The 20,262-nt window shown below is 41.4% G+C and overlaps 1 protein-coding gene across 1 annotated transcript; it reads right to left on the bottom strand.

Moving 5' to 3' along the window:
• Positions 1-1,293: 1,293 nt before the first annotated feature.
• Positions 1,294-18,061, bottom strand: si:dkey-72l14.3 (Glyco_hydro_56 domain-containing protein). Its single transcript, XM_038723012.1, has 6 exons — positions 17,452-18,061; positions 16,331-16,579; positions 9,701-9,847; positions 9,269-9,355; positions 8,809-9,003; positions 1,294-2,072 (listed from the first exon to the last, which is right to left on the bottom strand). The coding sequence occupies exons 1-6, from the start codon at positions 18,055-18,057 to the stop codon at positions 1,704-1,706; spliced, it is 1,653 nt and encodes a 550-aa protein (XP_038578940.1). The 5' UTR covers positions 18,058-18,061; the 3' UTR covers positions 1,294-1,703.
• Between the last annotated feature and the right edge of the window lie 2,201 nt (positions 18,062-20,262).

Raw genomic sequence — 20,262 nt, 5'->3', positions numbered from 1 at the left:
CATTCGCTCATTCATACTGAACCAACATTTGAGGCATAATCCTGCAACCATGTGTGCTTTCACATAGCGAGCCGGCTTTCTGGAACCAGCTGCGTAGAAAAACGCAGGCATGCCAGCTGTGGCTTTTCATGCAGATGTCATTCCGTCTCTGTTACTACAAACATCCGTGGCTCAGAGGCGGATCAGATCTAACACCCTTTCTGGCTCCATACCTTTCATACCGGCAAGCCGGCATATTGGCATATTGGGGTGGATCATGTATGTGTACATAGGGTTAGGGTTATTCAGATAATTTCAGAGCAGATCATGCATCACACCAATTCAACTGCTATGATCATCACAAAATAAGTGCAAACAGCTGCTGACATCAAATTGTTAGGCTGTCTTATCAACCAGAGCATCCTCTGCATTCAGCACTAACCTGCTGTGTTTCATGTTGTCATAGCCTATAGTAATAACCCATTACACAGTTGACAGTTGTAGTTGGGGCAATAGGCTATTTGAGATCAATTTTACATTTCTTACAGGGACTGATGATGAACCGTTCACCCTCATCAAGCTGTTGACTGTTGGTCTGCTCATCTGACAGAGATCACAGTGGCAGGCTGTAATGAAACAATGGACAGATGATCCAGCTGTGCAACATGTCATATTTAACTGACGTTGCTTTAAAATGAAGGATCCCAGGCAAGGACATCTCAGTCTGTTGCCTCAACTCCTCTCCTCGTGTCTCCTCCTCGAGTCCTCCGGTGGGAGGTTTTATGCTGCGTTCCAGACTGCTGGGAACTGGGAAATGTCCGAGTTGAAACATCCATCTTTCAACCTTAAAGCGTTTCAGATGCGTGGTGGTGCCTGACGCTGTGAAGTGAACAAAAAACATGACTGACCGTGACAAACTCTTTGTCAAGTGTACACCCAGTTGCACCCTCAGCACTGACCTTGGTGTGAATTCAAATTATGGCCGTTTTAATGAAGACAAGTGACTGAAGTGGTAATCCTCAAAAGACAGAAATACTTCCTAAAGTTTTGGCATTCTTTACATTTTACTGAATTTTTTTTTTTTGTGCAGAGAAGATGACAGAGATTCTTTAGTGTAACCAGCTACCTAGCAACATATTCCTACATCAATTTACATGCAGAACAGGTTTTACTTTTTAATCAGTCAATCAACATTTTATTTTATTTTAGGTTATTGTTTACCATTTACAATGTGTGCTTCCATGGGAGCTGCCATTGTTGTGTGACATCATTCAGCTGCTACTCGTGAAGTCGGGTTACATATATTTTCTCCAAGTTCACAAGTAGGAAATCCAACTTCAGGTGGCGTTCTATGGTATTTTTTCTAGCAACTAAAGAAATAGTCCCTTTGAAATATGCTGACATGTTTTATGTTTTTTTTGTCTTTATTTAGCTTTTTTGGTGAGCCGGCCTTTTACCCCAGCGCATCTACTTATTAATGGAAAGAGAAACTCCTGAGTACATTAAGTTTAAACTTAAAGTTTGTACCACTGTCTGTTGGCACAAATTTGGAATTTCTAGCTCTGGACAGCTGTACTTTTTTTAATGAGACGGGTTATACTCCGGTACAAAGCAGCACACCTGCAGTTAGCAGGGATTCAGTGTCTTGCTCAAGGGCACTTCTGAAGGGTCCATATTGCAGTTATAACCCAGACCTTTCAGGTGAAGGCTGGTTTGTTAGCATTTTAAGGTTCCAGGTATATACTGCCAGCCACTAGCAACAGCAGTACAGTAAGGTTTGGAGCACTGAGTGGATTCCTACCACCGTCTGTAGTTACTTCCATTAAAGGTGTTGGACTTCCAGTATCAGGTGAACTGCTTCCTCTTAACTCAGTCACAGAGGCACCTTTTGTTGCAGAAGCTGTGGTAGAAGTAGTCCCTATTACTTGTCCAACATTTTCTTCTACTGCTCCATCTTTGGGGGACTGCTGGTCTGAGACGTCACTGTCGGCAGTCTTGTACCACTGGCACTGGAAGTCCTTCTTCCAGATCTCAGCTGTGTCTGGTACAGCTGGTTTAGTGTCGGTGTCCGGCCAATCTGTGGCTTTTGCTGCCTGCGTTTGAGATGTTAGATAGAAAATAATGTTAATATTAGTAAACATTGCTGACATAGCTTTCACCAGAATTACTGGAACGTTTTATAATATCAGTCTGAAAACAAATATTAAACAGCAGGGTTCAAATTCAAAAGCATATAACAAAATGTTCATAGTAGTCTAACGTGCTATTCATACTTTATATTGTGTTGTACTTTTTTTGTTAACTGAATATTACCTAAGCTTCAACAGAGATTTCCAAAAAGTGTTGTGTTCCTGAGAAACACAATGTTCCTGTGTTCAGTGCTGTAGGATCAAACTCTGCTGGATCTTTAGCTTTTGTGTCTCAGCTACAGTTTCCTTTCCCCTTCCTTACTGTCTAAACACATATGACCTCAGGCAACTGAGCTCCCTGCTGATTTTTTCACCCTTTGTTATAAGTCTTTGTCTCTCTTATCTTTATCACTAGTAATTTAAAATGGGTTGTTTTGTTACCAACTTTCCACACAGAATGAACATAAATAAAGTACTCGGGTCTCTTTACACATGCCCTTATTTAATAATTGACAGAATTGAACTTGTTAAATTCACCTTGGGGCACCACTCTGAAGAGAAAATTGAACTGATTCTGATAAAATATACTAAGCTAACAGTTTGGAACTCTGATTAATAATTGAATTAATAACTATGATCAAAATAAATTAGTAGCTAGTAGTTTGAAAGATTTGGATTTCTACATAGAAGAGGTTGGCAATGTTTCACTCTTCTACAACATTAAAGAAACCAGCATGAATATTCACAAGCATTTATTTAAAAAATAAGCAAAGCAAAACACAGAAGATTAAATCTAACTACAATGTACTAAACTAAAGGACAAAGAAGTGTGTGTGTGTGTGTGTGTGTGTGTTTGTGTGCGCCAAGGTACTTTAGCGTGCTAGTTATTAGTTGGCAGATCCAGTATGGGTAAGCCAGGAGAGGAAGAATTGTGGTTGCATTACAGTCTTTTTCTGTGTTGTGTTCCGATTGTGCAGATGAAGGACCCAGTTGCTCCATCTGTTCTCCTCAGAGTTTGCCGCTTGGCACTAAGCAATTTTGTTGCTTCTCCTAGCATGTGAAGTTAGCTTGCAGACTTTGTGTCATTGACACTGGCTCACTAAGCTGGTTTGCAGGGGGTCGCTGCCATAAGTAAGAGAGTTTGGTTCTGCTGTGTGTCTGCTTTGAGCAGGCCACGCTGGGAGACCAGACAAATGAGAGAGTTCAGTTGATCAGTTGACGTCACAATGTGCTTTTTTTCTGCAAAGTAATCTAATTTGTGGGGGCCTAAACATGCTCAAAAACTCACAAAACTTTGCACACACGTCAGGCGGGGTGTAACATTTTGTATTTTATCGGTCATGCACATGGGCGTGGCAAAATGGCTCGATAGCGGCCCCTACAGAGCAACCCCTGGCCAAAGTTTCACCAACGTGTACAGAACTTCTGTGGCACATGTATCATGTCCAGACGTACAAAAAAGTCTCTTGGAGTGATGCCCATCACCCAACAGGAAGTCTGCCATTTTGGATTTAATGGTCATTTTTTGCAGTTAACACACTTTTACAAACTCCTCCTAGGGAATTTGTCCAATTGACTGCAAATTTTCGTTGTGCAGTCTAAACCCATTGACGATTAAAAGTTGTACAAATGGTGAGTTTTTGTCCACGAGCGTGCCCATGGCGTGGTTTCTAAAATCGATGATTCGCCATGAAACAGGAAGTTGTTATAACGTCAGTCTACATGCTCACATCTGCACCAAACTTTACAAGGTTGAAAAGAGTCCTGCCCTGAACACATCTACAAGCCAATATTCACTTATTGTCATGGCATCACCTACTGGCAACTAGGGCTGCAACTAATGATTATTTTCGTTTTCGACTGTTAATTATTTATTTGATTTGTTGATTAGTCGACTAGTCAGGATTATTTTTCTCACCCCCTCACCATAAGTAAACCATTTAACTAATTAAATATCTTTCAAGTGAATTACTGGTCTCTAACACACAGCCTAACTAGCTAACATTACCATTAAGTGAACAAGGACCCGGTCATACGCATTCTCCAGATCTACAAAGCACATGTAGACTGGATGGGCATACTCCCAAGCCCACTCCAGGATCCTTGTGAGAGTAAAGAGACTTTACCAGGAGGCAGAGAAGAGTGATAATCCTGTAATTGGCACACACTGTCTGGAGTGCAAAACTTGTAAAAACAAAAAATGTCCTGCTTTCTCCGTCGCTTTCCGCTTCTTCTTCTTCTTCTTCTTGCCCAAGCACGAAACATGTGCGCTGTGCTATTGGAACACAAGGGATTTTTTCCCCTGTAAAGTAAACTCCATTTTGGCGGCCGATTTGTATGAATTTTTTGTGGAACATGTATCAAGTCCAGACATAAAGTCGGCCATTTTGAATTTAACATCCTTTTTTTACGATTCACATTCTACGAACTTTAACCATAGACCAGAGGTCGACAAATAAGTCTGGTATCGGGCCAAATTTTTTTCAAGCTGTTACATGGTGTCCCAGAACAAGGCCAAATTATTTCAAATCCTTTGATACTTTTGTGTGCACGTTTAACTCAGTCGGTAGTGTGCGGGACTCCAGTTGGAAGGGTGTGGATATTTTTTTTCACACTTTTGGAGTGTATGTGTGCGTCCCGGCGTTTGATCCACATTCATAAACCTTTAGATGCTTATTTTCATTTCCCTGAGGAAATTCAGGAGAATCCAATGACACGTTTACTGACTGCTTTTTCAGACCTTTATCTGATCTCAGCTTCTGAAACTGAATTCCCAAAGTTTGTCTCATCTCGGGGATTAACATACTCAGAGTTTTCACTAAACCTGCTTTCTGAAACAGGGCCCTGTTCTGTCTCGTGTCTTGGCTTAGTCCAGCATTTTAGTTCTGTGTCTTAGTGAAGGTCTTTGTATTTACTCTTGGTTCTGTGTTTGCATTATTTTGGCTTTGTCTGCTGTGTTCTGTTTAATCCTAGTTTCAGTCTGTTTTCCCTGTTGATTGTAGTTTATTTGTATTGTGATCTGTTCTGGATTAGTTTGTTAGTTATATTATTCTGTTCCGTCTTATTTTGATATGGTCTGTTTTTTAACCTGTGTTCTGTCTGTTCCCCCAGTTATTCCTCTGCCTGTTACCCCTGCTTTCACTATGCCTGCCTGTGTGTCTGTGTGATTGATTAGTCCCTTATGTCTCTCACCTGTGTATCCCCTCCCAGCTCATTAACCCTGTGTATATATGTTGCCTGTGTTCCCTCAGTCTTTGTCTAGTCATTGTGGTTTGAAGCTTGTAGTTCCAAGTCTTGTCTTGTCTTGTCTTGTTGTTATGGATTCATTGGACTGAGCTGCTAGTAAGTGTGCTTGCTTTGTGTTTAAATAAATAATTGAAATGAACCAGTCAGCCTTCATGTCCTGCATTTGGGTCCACTAGCCTGCTCAACCCTACATCAATCATGACAAGGAGCTTTATTTAAGTTGTGTTTTACACATACGAGGAATTTGCTTTGGTGATAAGGTGCTACATATAGACAAACATACAGCTGATATAAATAAATGTAGAAATATATAAATATGGAATAAACAAATGCAAGTTATATAAGAATAAAAGAGTAGAGAAAAATAAAACAACTATTTGCAGAGAAAGAACTATGTGGCAGATATTTACATGTGCATTACTCCGGTTTGTGTTGTGCAGACGTATTGCAATGGAAGAGAATATTGTGTACATAAATAATTAAATTATATATATATAATTATGTAAATTATATATATATATATATATATAATTATATAATAAGGTTTGTGCATTATATGAAATGAAATAATATTTAGACGTGCAGAGACATTTGAATTATTTGAAAGGGGGTGTGTCAGTGGGGGTCCCGGGCCTTGATAATGAGGCAAGCTGCAGACGGGAAGAAGCTGTTTTTGTGGTCCTGATGGACTGCAGCCTTTTGCCAGGGTGTAGAGTCTGAAACAGTTTGTGTCCAGGGTGGGAGGGGTATGCTGCAATCTTTCCTGCTCGCCTCCTGCAGGCATACAGGTCCTGAAGTGATGGAAGATTGCAGCCAATCACCTTCTCTGCAGAGTGAATGATACGCTGCAGCCTGCCTTTGTCCCTGGCAGTGGCAGCAGCGTACCAGATGGTGATGTAGGAAGTGAGGATGGACTCAGTGATGGCGGTGTAGGAGTGCACCATCATTGTCTTTGGCAGGCTGAACTTCTTGCCGCAGGAAGTACATCCTCTGCTGGGCCTTCTTGGTGAGGGAGGTGATGTTCAGTTTCCACTTGAGGTCATGAGAGATGATGGTGCCCAGGAAGCGGAAGGAGTCCACAGTGGCAACGGGGGAGTCACACAGGATGATGGGGGAGGGTGCGGCTGTGCTCTTTCTGAAGTCCACAACCTCCACAATCTCCACTTCAGAGGGTTGAGCTCCAGACTGTTCTGGCTGCACCAGTTGACCAGATGGCCAGTCTCCCACCTGTAGTTGGACTCATCCCCCCAAAGAGATGAGCCCAATGAGGGTGGTGTCATCCGCAAACTTCAGGAGCTTGTCCTGCAACAGGGCCGGGATGATGGTGTTGAAAGCAGAGCTGAAATCCACAAACAGGATCCTGGTGTAGGTTCCTGGAGAGTCCAGGTGCTGGAGAATGACGTGAAGGGCCATGTTTACTGCATCATCTACAGACCTGTTTGCTCTGTAGGCGAACTGCAGGGGGTCAAGGAGTGGGTCTGTGATGGATTTTAGGTGGGACAACACAAGGGGCTCAAAACACTTCATTACCACACAGGTCAGGGTGACGGGTCTGTAGTCGTTTAGTCCAGTGGTCCTTGGTTTTTTGGGGACAGGGATGGTGGAGGCTTTGAAGCAGGCTGGCACATGGCATGTCTCCAGTGAACAGCACCGGAACTTCTACATTTTACTCTTTGGCACACCAGGGGCCTCATTTATAAATGTATGTGATAAAGACTCCTAGAGGTTGCGTATGTTCAAAACTGTGCATAAACAAAGTGCGTAAACACAAAAATATTCTGCTTTATAAAACAGTGCGTGCGCACGTCCTACTCCGATTTTCCTTTATAAATCACAATCAACTTGAAATGTGGCGTATGTGAGCGAGCTCAGACCCTTGAAACGCCTATAGTTGCCTATAAATGGTAAGTGAAATTCTCCTCATTAATATTAATATGTACTGACTACATGAAGACAAGGAATGCAAATTCTGACAGAAAAGCTACAAAACGAAAATTAAATTCAGGCTACACAAACAGTCTACTCACTTAATGAGGCTTCTGATGAGCATCTGGCATTCATTTCAATGTAATTTCTCCAACTGTTCACCATATTTATGAGAATAAATTGCACTGCATGCAGCTATTACTTAATATGATAGAACATATTTGAGGCATTCTTTTGCAGAAACATATCTCCATTTGTGTTTATAGTCCTATATCATGGTTCTTTTTGTGTCCGCTGCAAATTATCTTAAATTATGTTTTTCAATCGCGCACTTAAGGGAAAATCAATCAAACAGGTGTTTGTTTATGCAGAAAAGCTTTAAGCCTATAATACTAGGTCATTAATCGATTTATTTTACACTATAATATTTATTTCAAACTGTTTCATCCTTCTGCCACGTGAGTTGCCTTTTCTCATTTCTCCAGTTTATGTGCGTACTCATGCCTCAGAGTTGACGTGGAGGAACGCACATTCTCCTGTCAAGTTTGTTTTTTATAGATCACAACCTTTGCTTGGGAAGTGGTGTATGCACATTTACAGTCCTGCTGCAAATTACTCTTTCCTGCCCGCTCCACTGGCGGAGACAGAGTACGGAGAAGAGCGGGTGCTTTTTCTTTATCCAACCGTGTGCATAAAGTTGCTCATGAATGTCATCATGAACCGATCAATCACAGCCTGGATGTGGCAGGACGTTAAAAAACGTGGTGCTAACATTTTTACACTAAACAATCTGTAGCCAGACATTACCCAAATAACGTGTAACATATTTGTATTATACTAACATTGAACTTAAGTGTTATAATATTGTACTGTAATACTCCGATTTATACTGGTTAGTCCTCCAGTTGAACAGAGCCTCTGCTGAATACATTGCCACGTTGCCATCCAATTAGTTGACTCCAAACCAAAATATGGTCACCCTAGTTACCAGTACTGTACAGCTGTAAATCAGCTGACGTGCAAATCTTAAAATAGATTACATCACACTACATTGTGCAAGTAGTCAAATGCTCTGGCACAAATGAGTCAGTTATCAGTAAAGAAAACAAAAAACTGAATAGCTTCTTAGCTTCTACTTCCGGGCAGTAGTTGAAGCTCCGTGTATCTCATTAAGGGGCAGTGGTGGCCTAAAGGAAAGAAAGGTTGTTGGTTCAATCCCCGGACCGGCAGGTTAAATATGCTTGGGGAAAGTGAAAAGCAGGGCTTGCCCCTCCCTCATTACCACCTTTGTCGTGGAAATTCAATTTAAGTTTGTGTTGTGTCTTTGTCATAAGACACAACACAAGTATAATGACACAAAGCTGCTTTGATGATATGGCTAGACCAAAGTTTAAATCTTAACAAGGCTAAACAGGCCTCTGTCATTATGGCTTATAGGAGAGGGCATCAAACATGTGATAACAATACATAAACAGGGCTTTAAAATTCCAGTACAAATAAATCTAGAAATCTACTTTTATTCTCTTACCTTTTCTATCCCCTTCTCCGCCACTTCAGATGGGGGCGGTAGGTGGAGGTAGGTGGAACTTTCTGGATTTTGACGAATGCATCGGCCCTTTCCCTGGCACAGAGAGGCTGAGCAGAGTCGAGATGCCGTGGTTACATTGATGGAGTAGGGTCCCAAAACCTTACGGACAAACTCTGCCAGGTCCTGACACTCTCTCTGGAAAATAGACAGGCAAGACACTTTTATGTAAAAAGGAAGCATGAACAGTGGCACATGTTGATAGATAGAACAGACACTGTGTACATTTCCAAAACAAAGCAATCTTTGGAGATTTAATTAGTGAGGTAAAAAAAGTTAAATGGTAAAACATTGTCTGGAAAAACATGTTGAAAATGATCATTTCTATAAATATCAGTGGCTGTATAAGCATGTAGACATGTTCATGAATGTATGCATTTTATGCAGATGTATGGTGGTGTACCTCTGTCTTCATCTCACGTCTCTCCCAGATGACAACTCCAGCTGTTCCCATGGCAGCACTCTGTCCAATGGTGCTCACTAGATCTGCCTGTAAAAAAGGAATAATTCAAAGAAGACATAAATGAGTCACAGCACAGCATGCTCTTTTTCAACTTGTCTCTTTGTAATAATCATGGTATGATACAGTATAAACACCATTACACTTGTCACATAAGGCCTCCGTTTTTTCCCTAAATCTTTCACCTGATAGGTGCATACCAAAAGCACATTTCAGCATTATTCACTTCACCAAATAAAACTGTGAGAGAAGAACGAGGAATTAATTAGTGCTATGATACAACATGAATCTACTTCTGTCCTTCCTCTTCACTTGTTCTGTTTCAGCACTGATCCATTTGTAGGGTATTGGATCAAATGCAGATGTATATCTCACCTGTGACAGGAAGGTATTGGTTGAGATGTAGACACTCTTGATCAGTGGGAATACAGGAAGATCAAACGCCATCCCTGTCAAAGATGATACTCGTAGTGCTTCTCTGATTTGACTTGACAGATAAAGCCTGGCTTCAGAGGTCCCACCCTATAAAAAAGAGGACAAACGGTACACAGTTTTACCTATAAACCAAGTATAACACAGTTATACATTATTTGAACTATACCAGAACATAGATTACAGTGAAGTGTGTAAACAACAATAAACTGTGAACTGTTTTTCCTGTGTAATACTTTACATCACAAGGCTGAGGCGTTGGTGTTATGTGTTTCTTATTGTGTTACTTTTGTTGCTTCTGAGCTCAGGGAGATGAGCGCTATGTATGAACCTTTTCAGAACACCAGGGAGGATAAACATAGACTGTGTGTGCTTTCATTGATAGAAAAGACAATATTGTCTAGGCCCAGGTTGTTGTGCATCCCTTTGCTGAGCAGTTGGCCACTATCATGGTCCTCAAAATGAACTTACAGTTTTGTCTAAACACCTCCGACCACAGTGAGTGCATGTAACCGACACCCCAGTCTTTTTCTCAACCTGATGGCAAACCGGCAATACCGATAGCCTCCTAACTGCCTCCGTCTAGGTAGTCCCCAATTTTCACTCGCTCCTGAGCTGGTTCCTGTTTCCTGCTCGGAGTCCCCATTCTGAGACTCCTGGTTAGCATACAGGACAGCTGCCCCGAAGTCACAGCAAGATAACTGCTCCAGGACACTCATTCCTCTGTTGACATTTTTTGCAAACTTTGCTATGGACTTTACAGACTGTCAGCCCTCAACCAGCTAGTCTGTCAGCTAGCCCCTTACCTGCTCTGCCAGATCCACCTCCAGAAAAATCATCTAGAAGGAGACGTGGATCTTGCCATAATTATACCTCTCTACAGCCCAGCTCTCAAGTAAAAGTGAATGTCATCCAGTATAAACCTACTAGTAAAGTAAAGTAAAGTAAAAAAAAACAAAACCTGGTTTTAAAAATACAAAAGTAAAAAGTACTACACATTCAAATCTATTGACCTTTTAAAATTCACTCAAGACAGGTTTGAATACAGCATTATCAGTTATAGCGATTCACAATAAGGAAAGCTGAATTGCAAGAGGAGAAGTGGATATTTCCTGTATGTGTGGAGGTTAAGTCTGTGTAATTGCTCTGCTTGTTGTGGTAGTATCCCCTTCAGACCGTCTGACAGACACAGAACACCATTTGGGACTTTGGGTATTTTAAGATGAGACAAGGAGGCGGAAAACCAAAACTAACTGAAACACATCTCAATTCACAAAAATCCATACAGGTTAACTTCAGCACCTCTCATAAAGTGCAGCTCACACTCCCAAACAGAGCAAGTTTGGCTTCAGTTTTTAGATGTTCGTATTGCAAAACTCTACCAGCTACGTTACCACTCGGTCACAAACTGGCTACGACTCACAGAGTAAAAACAGAGCTGACACCACAATGCTCTCACTACAGTCCTCCCTCTGTAAGAAGCCTGAACCCTATTCTAGAAAAATCCAGTGCTGGTTTGAAAAGACCTCTGCGCACTAACTCAGTCCTCATGAAGTCTGATTTGACTGGGGGACAATCTGCTGGATCATTTGGTGGAGCAGCAACTGTTCCATTAGTATCTGAGCTGCTTGTATCTGATGCTGGCTGTACATCTCTGGTTGTGCTCGTACTGGCTGAGGCTGATTGTGTTTCACCTAGGTCTGTGGGACATGCTAAAAAATTCTGTACTGGGTCTGTGCTGGTACTGGCTGAGGATGGATGTGGATCAGCTGTGCTTGTACTGGCTGCCTGTACTCTACTGACAAACTTCAGCACAGCCCCTGTAAATTATAGATATTTTCTATATATCCATGTTATCAGCTGCATCAGACCCATTCAAACTGGCTCCTCCAGGTTTCCCTCAAAACATTTTCAAATAAAAATACTATTTATAAAATGACTTGGCTGAATATGTGATGCTTATTATTTACTGAGATGTGCACCCATGTTGCCCAGTCTGTCCAGCTAATCAGCATATTAATTAGTCAATGTGAATCCACTGCTTCCCATCTTGCATTAGTCCCGAGTTGTAACTAAACTTCATTGTCAAATGTAAAATGATGTATGAGGAGTGCCATCACATCCTGTCTGTCAGATGTTTCTTGCTCACTCATCTTTCTACAGTTTACAACACTATGGCCCGCCTGCATTTATCAAACGCAATAAAGAGTTGTATTTCATTCTAACAATGTTCAGTCACAGTCTGGCAAGCAACCAAGACACACTGTGGTTAAGTTAGTTTTAAGTTGGATATTTGACAGACATTCACTCAGGATCCAGTGATGGCTTCTTACTCAGTTCACCCAATATAAGTGCGCCTAGCTCACCTCCGATTTGTCGGGATTCATTTAGGGACTATCAATAAATTACTATTGTTAAAATATTGTTATGGGAAAATAATAATTTATTTCAATAGCTTCCGTGTGATGTTACCCAGTAACTCCAAACCAATGCCAAATTGTAGTAGTACACGGGGAAATGAGACACACCTCTTCATATTAGATTTGAGTGCATGTTTTTATATTAATTAATATTTTATTATTTTTTAAATAGCTTGCATTTCACGCAAGACGCAAGAACACCAACCTATGCTGCATTGTAGTACTACACTAGGAAAATGAGACATACCTCTTCATTTTAACTTTGAGTGCTTATTATAATTTATTTAATTTTATTATATTATAATTATTATCATTCTCATCCTGAAGTATTCCCTGTATAAGTAAATCTTAATACACTTTAAATAGATATGTAAGTCAAAAGACAATGTCAGCTCACAAGCTCAGAAACATTTGGTACCACCAGTGAATAACCAATGTTATTATTCATCTAATCGTTGCAAATGCATATGAGGGACGGGGAGAGGGCAGTAGCAATATTAGGCTACTTTATATTAGTAGTAAATGTATTTCTAAACAAAGCTTAAGAATGGTAAATTCTCATGGTAAATTCTTGTCAACTTTTACAGAGGAGCAATAGAAAGCATCCTGACTGGAAACCTCACCACCTGGCATGGGATATGCATGGTCCAGGACAGGAGGGCTCTGCAGCAGGTGATTAACACTGCTCAGAAGGTACTGGTACCCATCTACCAAGCATCATTGATATCGTTGAGGTGAGGCGTCTGCACAGAGCCCAAAGGACACGAAAGGACAGTACCCACCCAGCCACAGCCTGTTCACCCTGCTGCCGGCTGGGAAGAGATACAGAAGTCTCTGCTGTCATACCACCAGAACGCAGAGCATGTACTAGCATAAGCAAAAGCACACAAATATAATATGAAGTGTGTCTCATTTGTCTAATGTAGTATTACAATTCAGTATAGGATTGGAATCACTAGGTCACATGACATGGAAGCTATAAAAAACAGCATTTTCCCCCCATAGAATATTAATAAATATTTATATAAATTAGAATATGCACTCAATGTTAATGTGAAGAAGTGTGTCTCATTTGCCTAGTGTAGAACTACAATTCAGCATAAGTTTGGTGGCGCTCCTTAGCTGGTTAGCAGGACAGACAGACAAAGAGATTCACTGCTGACATCAGACTTGGAAAGGAGAGAGCACATGTTTATCTGACTGCTGTTCCCACACTTCACTCTCATTGAGTTTTTTTCTCTTCTCATGCCTAGAAGGATAGTCCCTCTTCATCCTCTCATCAAAGTTGTAAACATTCGTGTTCACCTTTTACAGGAAAGTCCAGCTCTTCACTCGACTATCACTGCATATGCTGGTGTCGCATCAGCTGGGTGAAGTTGTTTCGCGCCGAGTTGGCTTTATCAGTTTTACATTTGTTTTTCACTGCTGCTCCACTCAGGTGCGCTGCATAGGCTACCAATACTAATGTAACGAGGTTTGGTGCAGAATGTAACGGAGTAAAAAGTCAGATATTTGGTTTAGAAAAGTAAAAAGTTGCATCAACTAAAAATACTCAAGTAAAGTACAGATACTGAAAAAAACTACTAAAGTACTATAACAAAGTATTTGTACTTCATTACTTTCCACCACTGGTCACCACTGCCCGGCTCATCGTCCTCAACACTTTGCTGCGGAAGTGTCACGGCGGGGTGCCACAGACACGGAGCAGTCTGGTGTTATCCAGATGGAGAAGCCCAGCGTCAATGTGACATGCTGCCTGGCATTGCTCCATCTCTGCAATGCCAGGCAGCATGTTACATTGACGCTGGGCTGCGGAGCCAGTTGGCTTGTCAGTGTATCTGCAACTTCACTAACCAGTTGCACATCTAAGTCTTTGAGACTGAGAGAATTTGTCCACCTGTGCCACTGTGAAACAACTGTCTAGTGTTTCTAAAACTTTGTTACCCTGTTCTTCGGAGCCTGAGCTTGCCAGCATACATCAGACTTTGTCCTTCCCCTGAAACTGTGCAGACCCTTGGTCCAGAATTGCTTCAGCCTCATGTTTTCCTGGCTCAGTTGGTTGAAATTGAAGTTTCTGTGGCAGAGCAGCGTCAGGGACTAGCTGCAAACCAGTAGTGATGGGGAACCGCAGCAGCAGGCAGAACAGGCTGGTGGCTAGCCGACTGAGGACCAGTCTGCCGGATGCTTGCTAGCACACAGCTAGCTGGTCAGGAGTCAGACTGATCAATGGCAGCGGACTGGCTGCACACTAGCTGGCCGGCTGGCAGTTGGCTGGATGCTTGCAGACCGGGAATCAGGCAGCTAGCAGACCGTGGATCAGGTGGGTCGATGCTAGTAGCCAGATGGCTAGCAGGCCAGGAATTGGGCTTAGTGCTAGCGGGCCATGGATTAGGCTTGCAGATAGTAGGCTGGGGATCATGTGGCCAGATGCTAACTGGCTGGCTGTTAGCTGGTGATGAACTGATATGCAGTGGAGCTGTCATGCAGAGAAAATGGATAATCCACTCTGAAAGAGAGTCTCTCAACCATTGCTTGGAGTTACATAGTCTCTGAACCATAGCCATGACAGCCCACTTTTGGCTATCAAGGCTAGCTTTACACCACATCTTCTGGGGCTCCAACATATCCATACAAATTTCACAGAGTAGAGTTCCTCAGGCATTGTTTCTGCTGGGCCCATATGTGATCATTCTGTAAGGATTAGTCGTGAGGCAGACGTACAGGTTGTTGGGCCCAAACGCAAGACACAGCAGGATTGGTTCTCAGATATTTATTTAATTAAATGAAAATGTAACACTTACTGGGTGACTGTCCAAACAAAAGACAGTCTATACAAAACTAGGTGTCTAAATTTGCATTAATCCTAAAGGTAACAAAAACGGTTCACTGATTTAAAACAAATATCAAAACAAAAGATAAGCAGTTGTGAAAACAAAAGCGCTGACCATCAAATAAGGGTAGTTCAGGTAAGCAGACATGGACGACTTAATACTAGGACACGGCAGAGAACAGGACAGAGCACGACAAACTACAACGATCTGAAAAAGACAGAACTGAAATGACAACCATTTATATATAGGCAAACAAGCAGGGCGGGAGCAGAAACAGGTAATACAGGTCAGGGAAATCTGGCAGACTGGACAACAAACTATACATGAACAGCAGACGCAGACCAGCGTCAAAAAAAGACAGGCAACAGACAGGAACCAGAACCCAAAACACAGACCAGAATCAAACAAACAACAAAACAAGCAAAGAATAGATAAAACTATCAGGCACAGATCAAAATAATTCCAAATACAGACAGACTCAGACCAGGATCCTGACAGAAACAGGTTTGTCGGGTTAACTCTTCACAACATGTCTGGGCTCAACAAGTTTGTTCAAGTTCAAACCGCGAAGAAGTAGAACACTATTTTGTTTTTGTGTGTTTTAGTTATCATTATGGCCCAAGCATGAAACATGCGAGGACCCTATTGAAAATGAAGGAATTACTTTCTTTCTCTTTAATTTCTTTTTGGCGGCTTCATGAAACTATGCACAGAATTCAAGGGTATCAAAAATTTACTGTTTTTTTTTTTACATTTACAGTTTTTTTTCGCATGGGTATGGCAAAATAGCCCGCTAGCGCCTCCTACAGAGCAGTTTCACCGTATTGTCATTATTATTATTATTATTATTCTAAATGGCCGACTTTCTGTTGGGTACAGGAAGTCAATCTAAGGGCATCAATGATGAAAAGTTTACCTTTCCAGACACGGGTTCGATTCCCACATCTGCCTAATTAAAAATACCAAAACAACAGCTTAAAAGCTTTTTTCAAGGCAAATGCACTTTTCTATCAACAAAACATCAAAATGTGAACTTTAAAACAGTGCTCCTCCGATAGTTTATAGTGTGCTGGACTTAACCAGCACTTATCTTTCCAGATCCGGGTTTGATTCCAGCCACAAAATACCCTCAGGGACAAGGTCAGTCTACAAAACATTTCTGCCATTTTGAATTTTGTGAAAAACAAATCTTTTACATCCCCTCCCCATACATTGTAAGTCAATGTTCCTTGTATAGGTTCTCTTAATTATTATAGTAGGTTTAGATTTAATGTAAGGAAGGGCATGATTATAAAACGTTATTATAAAATATCCTAACCCACCTGCAGTTTCTCCAGGGTGAGGAGAGGATAGAGTGCGGAGCATCGTTTCCATAGCCAAAGAAGCTCATCATTTAGGGCCATCTCTGCAGAAGGACACTGGTTGGTGTAATTGGCTAACATGGTTTGGGCAGGATCGCCGCTGTAGCAGCTGGGGTAAGGGGAGAGGCCCCACAATGCTTTAGGCCTTAATCTTTTCACTTCCCGTAGAGTCTCCATCATTACTGACTGGGCTGCTGCCTCGAAGTCCACCTGTGAAAAGATCAAAACTTCACCTCAGAAGGTCTCCTTCAGACATTTTCAATTCTGATTTAAAAACTAGCAATTATTCAAAACTGTTTGTGAACAGTCCATATGAAATGGCCAAATCATCAGACTTAAGCAAAGATTTAGGGGATACACCAGTATTTACTGTGAGATAATAGAAACATGATGATAGAAAATATTTTCTGCACAGTTTCTACTGAGGTAGCGGTCATTTTAATAGTTCTGGTTATATTAGACCATTGTGGACAAGGTTGCAAATTAGTGACCAGGACTGCTTTATGGCAGTATTGGATTTATGCCTCAATATGATTAACTACCTTGATGTGTCAGATATTTCAAGGAATAATTTGACACTAATTCGCTTTCTTGTCAAGAGTCAGATCAGAAGATGGTACCACTCTGATGCCTGTACATTAAATATGAAGTGACAGTTATCTTAGATTAGCATCTTTAAAGCTTACTTATTAACACACTGTGTGTTTAATCTACACAAAAACGCGGTGATAAAGTGGCATGCTGTGGTTAGTGCTTTTTCTTGACTAGGCACTATGGCTTCCTGGAGTCTCTGCTAATTGCCTGGCAGGAAATAATCAGTTTTTACACATTATTTTTTGTACATACATGAAAGTGGTTTTGAAGTGTTGAAGTGTTTTGTTTTCTTTCATCAGCATCTTGCACGCTCCACCATCTGCCAACAACTTTGCTTTCTCTCCATCTCCCACCATGCTCCATCAACCTCTCCCATGTCCCTCTTTTCTTTTCATGTTCACTTATCTTCCTACTTTTTACTTCTTGTAAACTTGCTTTCTCTTTTACCACCTACCCCTTTTACTACCTCTTTGCCTTAACTTTCGTACCTGTGACCACTTCTCCACCTCCTCTGGGGTCCAGTTAGGGAAGAAGGCCTTCAGCAGCTTCCTTGATGCCTCCAGATACATTACCTGCTTCTCTCGGTTCCTTAACCACTGGGGGAACCACTCTGCCCAGTGTAGCACCCCAAGCCCCAGGTATCTTGGGGCAGGTAAAGCTGCTTCCAAGTCCTGCTGTGTCTTTTGGAGGTGTTTTTCCAGCTGTGTGTTCTGTGGTAGCCCCCCATTGATCGGTGTGTCTTTGTTTATGAAATAAGGGTAGTTCCCCAGTGTCTCCTCGTAAAAAACAGCCACTCGGCCCTCCTGTTCCATTCCGAAAGATCTGGGATCTGGCCTACCAGAGCAGGAAGCATCAGAGATACCCCAGAAGATGATAAAAGGCTGTCCAGATAGGAGAGGGGGGCGAGCTGGCTGGGGTGGGCCAGCAATAGTGAGATCAGCAAAGGCAGCAAGCAGGAGAAAGAAGGGCAGTAAAACTGAAGGCCCAGCTTGAAAGATGGCTGATGAAAAAGTTGTGGGAGTCCTAAGCATATAAGGACTCAGTTTTGGTTTTGGCTTTGGTTCTGGATGCGACCGTGGTTCGGTCCACGCCATTGAAGCGGCCACTTCTCTGGCTTTCACCCTTTCAGGCCCCCAAAGCCAATCATGTTCCTGTAAAACACATAGAAATCACACCTTATACAGTCTGTACTGTGATATAGTCACTAAACAAAGCCTTGATCAAATGATGAGAAGGAAGCAATAAACAAGTCAGCAGTGAGCAAGTATCATTTGTTGCTGGTGTCATTTAACAGAACTAACATTAAGTGATCATTACATACAAATTACAAAAATTACATTATCTCACTTTGCACTAATTAGAGCCACTCTCTAAAACATGAATAATCCCTGTGTAAACTGTTCAGAGTAAGATTTGTGGATTATCCAGAATAACCAGCATATGTTAATTAAAAAAAACCCTCAGGGTTTGATCTGCTTGATCTCTCTTGATTTCTTTACTGTATTCTTGCACACATCTCTTGATATTTACTTCTATTCTACTCTTTCTATCAGTGTCTTATTTTTAAACCTTCCTTAAACCACCATGCTTCAACCGTTTCAGAATAGGTGCCCTGGAACAAAAAGGTTTTGAAATGATTACCAGGGCCAAAGCAGCGACCACTGTGAGGTCCCTATTCTGTGTAAGAATTATTATTAGGGCCCGAGCATGAAACATGCCAGGACCCAATTGAAACTGAAGGAATAAATTTTAGGACCCAAGAATGATCGACTTCAAATTTTGGTTATACATTCCAAAGTCAGTGATGATGAAAAGTTGTGGTATTTTTTGTACACGTGTCCCGTGTACAAAGGCTTAGTCGCTGCCTGCATCAGCAAGGTCTCTCCCTTGCAGAAATTTCAAGGCAGACAGAGTTTACAGATGTGATATCATAGCTCTTTTGAAGAAGCACAAAGAATGGGCAACAGTGTGGACCGGAGATGCAGTGCCAAAGAAACTTGCTGCAGCAGATACACTTTGCTTACTTCCCTTCACAATCGGAAGATACTAACCACAGAAGTCTGGTCAGAAGTGACTGTCATGGAAGACTTTCAGCCAAAAAGCCATGCCTGACATGGAAACAAGGCCCAGCAACTCAATTATGCACGCAAACACAGGAACTGGAGGGCAGAAAAATGGCAGCAGATGCTCATTTCTGATGAATCAACATATTACTTGTTTACCAAAGGGCTGGACAGCAGTACAAGAATGAGAGTCTGCAGGCAACAGTGAAGCATGGTGGAGGTTCCTTGCAAGTTCTGAGCTGCGTTTCTGCAAATGGGATTGGTTTAGAATTAATGGTTTCCTCAATGCTGAGAAATGCAGTAAGAGAGGCATCTAATTGACCTCAGATTTATTCTGCAGTATGACAACAACCCCAAACATACAGTGAAAGTCATTAAGAACTATCTTCAGTTTAAAGAACAAGGAGTCCTGGAAGCGATCTTATGTCCCCTGTAGAGCTCTGATCTCAACATCATTGAGTCTGTCTGGGATTACATGAAGAGAGAGAAGCAAATGAGGCTGGCTAAATCTGTGGGCAGTTGTCCAAGATGTTTTGGCCAAGCTACCTGCCATTTGAAGTTCCTTCAAAAACTATGTGCAAGTGTACCTAGAAGAATTTATGCTGTTTTGAAGGCAAAGGGCGGTCACACTAAATATTGATTTGAATTAGATTTTTCTTCACTTTGCATTTTGTTAATTGATGATTGATTGATGAATATAATCTATTAGCATGGCTATTTCTGAAAGCATTCTTACTTCACAGTATTCTGTCCTTAGTGTGTGTGACTTTACAGAAATCGACAGATAGCTAACAGGCTTCAAGAAAAAGTCAGAGGCTGGAGTAAAGTTCAAGGCTCTTTACTGTTGTTGTAATTCTCATGAAGGAATTTTGTATAACTAAAATGATACAGAAAGATAGCTCCAATCAGTGAATGCTATTCAAACACATTATACATCAACAGACATAAAATAATCTACAGCTAAGCTACAAAGTTGTAACATACACATATATACATTCTGCTGGTACGTTCATAGCTGTAAATACCTGTAACTATAGTTTGTGCAGCTCAACAGCTAAAACCAACGGCAACTATGGGCGACCTCTTTGCAGAAAGGCTATACAATAGCTAGTTTAACTTTGGCAGGTTTCACATGTAAACAAATAAATATTCAAGCAAGATCACAGAATGTCTTACATGACACTTGTGTATCATTGTAATTAACTATAAATTGAAATAACTTGTAATAACAGAGTG

Source organism: Micropterus salmoides, unplaced genomic scaffold (assembly GCF_014851395.1).
Source record: "Micropterus salmoides isolate LMB-PRFRI ecotype aquatic unplaced genomic scaffold, ASM1485139v1 Ms_hic_scaffold_16, whole genome shotgun sequence".
Taxonomy (NCBI): Eukaryota; Metazoa; Chordata; class Actinopteri; order Centrarchiformes; family Centrarchidae; genus Micropterus; species Micropterus salmoides.
The sequence above is the reverse complement of the archived record's forward strand: the minus strand, read 5'-3'. Positions and strand labels throughout refer to the sequence as shown.